This window comes from Corvus brachyrhynchos, unplaced genomic scaffold (assembly GCF_000691975.1).
Source record: "Corvus brachyrhynchos isolate BGI_N302 unplaced genomic scaffold, ASM69197v1 scaffold229, whole genome shotgun sequence".
In the NCBI taxonomy this organism is placed as follows: Eukaryota; Metazoa; Chordata; class Aves; order Passeriformes; family Corvidae; genus Corvus; species Corvus brachyrhynchos.
The window spans coordinates 2,532,355-2,539,228 of NW_008240042.1; the positions used below are offsets into that span (position 1 = coordinate 2,532,355).

Here is a 6,874-nt window from a genome sequence, read left to right on the forward strand (position 1 = left end):
TTAAAAAAATATGTATTTCTAATTCTAAAATTTAGAAGCCTTTTGACATTTGGCAAATATTTACAGTCCGGTATGTTTCATATTCTCATAGTAAAAAAATATTTACATTAGGAAAGTTTAGTAAATCCAAGTCTGCTAATTGACCACTAAGCTTTACAGTGGCATATACTTGAACATTTCAAGAATGTTAGTTTGCAGTGATTTAGCATTCTTTTGCAGCAATCTTGCCCTCTCATCACATACAGATAATCACTGCAATATTGTCAATTTGCAGCTAAGCTTTGCTGTGTTTCCTGTTTCATGGCAGGCTGTTATAATTACTCCAATAGCATAAAGCAGGGAAGTGCAGAGTTCTGCCAGATTTTGAAAGCACATATCCCTAATATATTTTGTAATAAAAACTGTAATGTAAGTAAATGCCAGGCCGTCATTTGTTGCAGGAATATAACTTGAAGGTGGCTTAAGATGGTGAGAAAATAAATCACAATACTTTATCACTTACAGAAACTCCTATTTCTGTGAAATCCTTAATTAAGACTGGATTTTCTGTCTTGCTTCGTGCCTTGACATTTAGCACGCTATGCTCCTACATTAGTGACTCAAGTTCATGGCTAATATTGAGGTCAGCTGGAGTAACACTCTGGCCTTAAAGGAAAAAAGCGCATGGTACCTTATTCACAAGCAAGCTCAGATGTCTGTCTTATATCTTGCAGTCACACTGCTGAGATCTTATATTGTTAATATGACTGGCTTTATTAAAAAAAAAAAGGCAAATCTGCAAATTTTATTGTCAAAGTACATTAGCCAATTTTCAAGTTAGATGCAGCTGTGACCTCAGGTTGCTCTGAGTACTGGGATTTGGGGGTGGCACCTGCAATCCACAGTTTATAGGTTTGCCTGTGTGACCCTGGCCACCTTTGATCCACCCAGCCAAAGGGCAGTATTGTGTTCTAGGGAAAGGCTGTCCCCCCAAGAACTGAGATACAGCACTTTTATGGAGCTGCTGCTGCACCACCAGACTCTAGAGCATGAAATGGCAGCTCTGAATGACAGAAAGCTTTACTGAAAAAACAGCCTTCATACCTCCTTCCCCTATTTTGTCAGTATGTGAGGTCCAGCTGAATTGAAAATATTATCAGCAGCTCAGTAGAAAAAAAATTTAAAAACTGAAGGTCTAAAACCCCTGTTAAATCATCCACCTGTATTTTCATTCTTGGCCTCTAAATATGGCACAATATTCTGAAAAAAATTTTGTTCTATTTTGCCAAAAGGATCCAGTTTTGCCCTCAGACATTGTGTGTGGAGTAGTCTCATTGGGCTCAGCACAGGGAGTGCTAGAGGCCATTTGGAAATAAAATCCAGTCATGGATGAGTCACCACAAAGTAAAGTTACTTCAGAACAAGGGGGCAGATCCTCAGCATTTGAAGAAGCTGAATATTTGAGTAAATGTTTAATTTTGTCCCTGTCCTTTGCTTCAGTCAGGGAAAATCAGATGAAGCTGTGACATACTTGGGAGAGTTTATGAAGGATGCTGAGAGCACTCATCTTAGCCAAAGCCTGGTGGATGCAAACATCTTACTTGGAAAAGTTCACAATGAAAGAGTAAGTACTGTTTGTAGTAATGATCTCAAACAACTTGCTTTACTTCTTGGTAAAGTCTGGTCTTGTGTATGAGATGACGCAGGAGGATTTGATCCCAGTGTTGCATCTTGTAGGAGTTACCAAAGGAGAAGTCACTGTGACTAAATGAAATGTTCCTTAATTTTCTGGGAAAGGGGGGAGATTCACATTATATTTAACACACAGAGCTTTGTTCTAAAATAGATGAATAACAACCTCCAAATTCATATCAGGACCAACTTTCCACGTTGTGAAAAATCTGCATCCAAATTACCATTAGGGCCATATATGCCCATAAAGAGTCATTGGTTAATGCAAATGAAATTTTATTGCACTATCCGTGAACATATACTGCATTGCATGCTAATGAGCTGTTTATAATCTTAGCTCCATTTCTTCTCTACACTCTCTCAGCCAAATTTATGAAATGGGTTCTAGCAGCAAGTAGTTTGTCAAAGGTCTGTTAGTAGTGGAAGGACTTTCTTTTCTGTCACCACTCTCACTGCAGTAGCACTTGGGTTTTGAAATCAAAAGGGTTAGACATTGCTGCAAAAGTGAAAGATTCTTGCTGAGGTTTTGAAATCAAAAGGGTTAGAGACATTGCTGCAAAAGTGAAAGATTCTTGCTGAGTCCTTTAACACCTATTTTAGAGCTGAAATGCTACATGAAATTATTTAGATACAGTAAGTAATAAAAAGAATCTGTTCTGTATGCTGGATAATGTGGAACTTAGGAAAAACTTCCACTGTGAATAAAATAAAAATGGAAATACCCTATCTATCTTCTGCTGCCTATTTTTTTGTCATAAGTTCTGTGTGTAATGTATTGAACAGAGTACTTTCCCCTTTTCACTTACACTACCCCTAAGTGCCCTTTTATTTTTCTGGGTTCCTCTTACAGAGAACTCCCACTACCAAAATTGCTGTCCTGTTTGTCCTGGTTTTATTTCATAAGCAGTAGAAAATATTTTTATTCTCTAATCTCTAAATTAGCCTGAGAGTTTTCTGTTTACATGTGTTGTTAGCATAAATGCTGAATTTCCCATTGAAAACTAAGTTTTTGAGTCTTTGACAACTTGATGAAGTAACTGTAAAATGGATCTGAAACTTAGCAGAAAGCAGGGTGATATGACACTGTGCCAAATTATTCTTCTCCAAATCTGAAAAATAATTAATAAATTCTATTTAACTACTTCTGTATTTCATTCCTTCTGCCACCATTGCTAATAATCAATTCAATAGAACTGGTATTTTAAGAATTAATCTCTATTTGATTATTCTTTAAATTCTCTTTCTCAGTTCAGAATTTTCTGCCTTGAGCTGGGGCAGTGGTATAGAAGGGAAGAAGTGCAGTAACTTAATCTTATTAATTATATTAAATACTTAGTTTAAACATAAATAAAAAATTCTTGATGTCTGCAATTCCCTATTTTCTATACCATTTTTTTTCTGCAAGGTCAGCAGTGTTTACCAAAACTGAGTGTAAATTAACATTTCCTCTTTTGCATCACTGCTTGCTGGTGTCAGCTGTCATCACCAGTATTCTCTAAGTTAAGTCATTATTAGGGTCCTTTTATTCAACTCTGTACATCCCCCAGTGATAAAATTTGCAGTAGTACTGTCCATCAAATTAAAGATATCTTTATTTATATCCAGATCTATCCTTGGGGACCTTTAGTAAACCAGGGAGATAACTCTTCCTGTTCTTCCAAATGCAAGTCACTTTGACCAAATTCACTTTTCTCTGTCCATACTGCTGCTGTATCTTTACAGTTCTCTCATCTCACTATTCCTCACCAGCACTGTCTTTCTTTAATTCTGTACACTCAGTTTGCTTTCTAGTCATGGTTGTTTTACCCAGATGTTTCTTGTTTCCTAAAACGCCTGGGTTTGTGTTATGTAGGAGTATTAGGTCTCATTTTCCCCAGTTTGTTAAGCAGGTTGCTTACTTAATATGTACACTCTGAAGTTAGCATGACATGCTCTGTCATTTCTTATTTCACTTTTTTCAAGTTTCTTAGTCTGATTTGCTGCATTCCTCTCACTAATTGCATCACTTAACCTGCTATAGTTCTCATGAGTATGGTAGGTAGGTGTTCCTGCTTTTTATTATATTACAGCTTATCATTCTTTATTCACTGCTGTGTCCTCATAGGCCTAATTCTGCTCTTCTGCTGTATTAAACAAAGCTGAAAGACTACTGGAATTTCTATTACTCTTTTTTTCCTTTTTTAATTATAAGAACATTTTAGCAGTTATAGGAATTTTCATCCTAAAAAGTGGTTTCAAGTGAAACAGGTACCAGTTGGAGTGTCTCCTCCCAGTCTCTATGCAGAAGGGAATTTCAATCTTATTAAATCAAGATGAGAGTGAAAGGATAAGACAGCTCTAAAAATGTTTTCAGTCAGGAAGTTTCTGCCATCAAGGCAGCAGAATTCCACACCAGTGGTAGGATAAAGAGATCAATGATTTGAGTTTTCTATTCAGCAACAGTTGGGTTACATTTCTCCTACTGTTTCTCTTTTTGTGATTAGGAGTACCCCTGGGTTTTGGTTATCCCTTTCTTCCCCCGTAAATGAGTAAGTTTTAATTTCTGGGTTTTTCTGTGCTTTAAGTCTATCACTTCATTATCCTCTTTCTTTCCAGTTTTAGGATTTATTCTTTAGAATTTAGTACCACCATAAATTAGGACCTTTCCTCCCACAGATATATTGAATGCCATGTAAGAATAGGAGTAATTTCTAATGGTCTGGCTGCAATCTTTATTAATAGTTAGCATTGATATACTTGGATTTGTGTGTTCAAAATTCTACAGAGATAACCAAAAAACCATTCAATTCCTGAGAAAAACATGAGCAGTGTTATCTGGATTTTAGAGGTTAGAAAACAGCAAGGGAAAGTGATTTGCTTAATGTCCTGCCATGAGTCATTCTGTGGGCTGCCACATCTCTGAGGCATCAGAGGAGCAGGCTCTAATGTCAAGGTAAAATACAGGTGACTACAAATAGTTTTTAATTATTTTTTTTCTCTCCTTTACCAGGGGAACTATAATGAAGCTCTCGAATATTTCAGTCAGGCCTCTGAGGCAGCGAAAGCTTTAAGCAATTTGCCCTTGGTGGCTGAAGCAGAGAGTTACTGTGGCATCGCGAGGGCTCACCAGCTGATGGTGGCGTTTAACAGCCACGTAGCCGCGGCAGCAGCAGATCCCCGCAGCCTGCAGTGCCTGCTGGCATGGAAGCAGAGCAGAAGTGACGTGTGCGCTGACCCTCTCACAGGCGGTAAGGCAGTGCTTATGAAACACACCAGTGCTGGATTGTCCTCAACACTTAAGTCATTTTTCTTACAGAGTTTTATTAAATTATTTCCTGGGTTTAATCCTTGTACAGAATGGAGGTTAGGCTTACTCCTCAGTGCGCTTGTTTTAGAGGCTGAATTAAACAAGTTAAAATACAATATAACAGGTAGAAATGGATGGTAGTAGTTGCTCTGGATGGTAACTTACATTTTTTCAGTGCTGCTTGCCAAAACATCACATTTACATGTTTTAGTCAAACTATAATTGTTTTAATCTTTAAAGAAAATAATAATAATCTTCATTTGCAGTACATTTTTCAAGTGCATCCAAAAATACAATCTCTTATACTAAAAGTGAGAAGCAATTTCTGCTTGACATAGTTCTGAATCCAGAAGAACACACTGCTTTATTTTTTGTATCCTTGTGCTTGGCGTTAGAGAGAAAGGGAAAAAATAAAGCCAAGTCTGGTTTCTTTACTATGTTTCCTTATCTCAGAAAGAGCAGAGGAGGACTTTGTGTGGAGCAGACCTCCTTCTTCATGGGTTAAATCTTCTTTGCTCTTTTTCCCTTGTACAATACATTGATACAAGACAAACTGAATTATGCATTATCTCCAAGTACTGATAGTAGTAAACTGCATTGTACTGAGGAAGGGGGAGGTATAAGTCTACTCTACCTTAAAACTTCCTCCTCTGCATTCCTGTGAAGAGTGTGAATCTGGAGTACAGTGGAAATAAACGAGAGCTGGGGCGGTCACAATATGGAGCTTCTGTTACCATGTTATTCCCTCAGTAATCCTACTCCTAAAGACAAAGAACTGCCTGGCTGCTGTTTTCTTGTGTATCTCACCCTTTCATAGAAGTGGAAAATTAAGTAAAACTTCAGTGGTGAATTTTGTATATAAAATAAGTGGCAATTGAAGATATTGGCAATTTAACAGGAGTCAGGATACAAGAGGCAACACTGGAGCTACTGAGAGTTATGGAACACGGGCATTCATTTGCAGGCTGAAGAGATAAATTAGATAGCATTCTGTTGAAAGTTCTAGTGATGGTAGCACTTTTTCAATGGCTGTATTTGTGATTTGTGTCTCAATAAGTGAACATTTAGCACACTAAGAGATTTTGTTGACTGTCCGAGTTATTTGGATGCATGTCTCCTGTCTAGACCTGTAGTGCAAATGCTGAGAATTCCAACAGAGATGGTCAAAAAAAGAATCCATAAAGAATTTTATATCTGTTTATATCTGTAGCTGATACAAATAGGAGGCAAACAAAAATCAACAATGGCAACAGCAAAAAAACCACAGGAACCTCAAAGACATGGAATGAACTTTGTATCTCCAATATGAATTTGAGCTCTTGCACCTTAAGGGGTTTTCTGTTATATATCGCTTTTTCCAGTCAGTTGTGAAACTCATTTATATCCTGAAATTATATGTGCCCCTTTAAGCTCGAGATTCCTGCTCCTCTTTAACTGTACTTCAGGGATAAACAGACTATGATTAGAAAAGCCCTTTGTGTCCTGGCAAGTGTGGTACCACAAACAAGTTTTGCCTGCTGAGATTCTCTTCCTTCTGTATTTCTGCCTAGTTTACCCTCTGTTGCTTCCAGTATTGCAGTTTTCATTTCAGTTCCAGTTCACTCCAGGAACCCTGTGGCTACTGCATATTTAGCAGCTCTTCCAGTTCAATATCATTCTTCTCATTAGTGCTCCAAGCTTACTCTCATGATACCCAGATTACATCCAGGAAAACATAGTGTCACACTGTCAGCACAATCTGTAACATTCCTCATGTTTCGTGTGCCAAATCTCTCGTTAGTACTGGCATTACATTTTTAATATCTTTGTCTGGCAAAACATGACCTGGCACCAGTTCAATATTAGGATTTGCTGGCTTTGAGTTTCAGGTACAGCCTTTTTTCTACCTTCCAGTAGAATGTCTGTGCATCCTATGAT

General features: G+C 37.6%; 1 protein-coding gene across 2 annotated transcripts in view; it reads left to right on the forward strand.

Moving 5' to 3' along the window:
• TTC29 (tetratricopeptide repeat domain 29) overlaps positions 1–6,874 on the forward strand; it is a 118,116-nt gene that overhangs the window by 67,875 nt on the left and 43,367 nt on the right. For both annotated transcript variants that reach the window (XM_017744279.1, XM_017744280.1), the window contains 2 exons: positions 1,480–1,603; positions 4,661–4,898. In XM_017744279.1, coding sequence (XP_017599768.1) covers positions 1,480–1,603; positions 4,661–4,898 — 362 coding nt within the window. The remainder of the gene's footprint in view (positions 1–1,479; positions 1,604–4,660; positions 4,899–6,874) is intronic.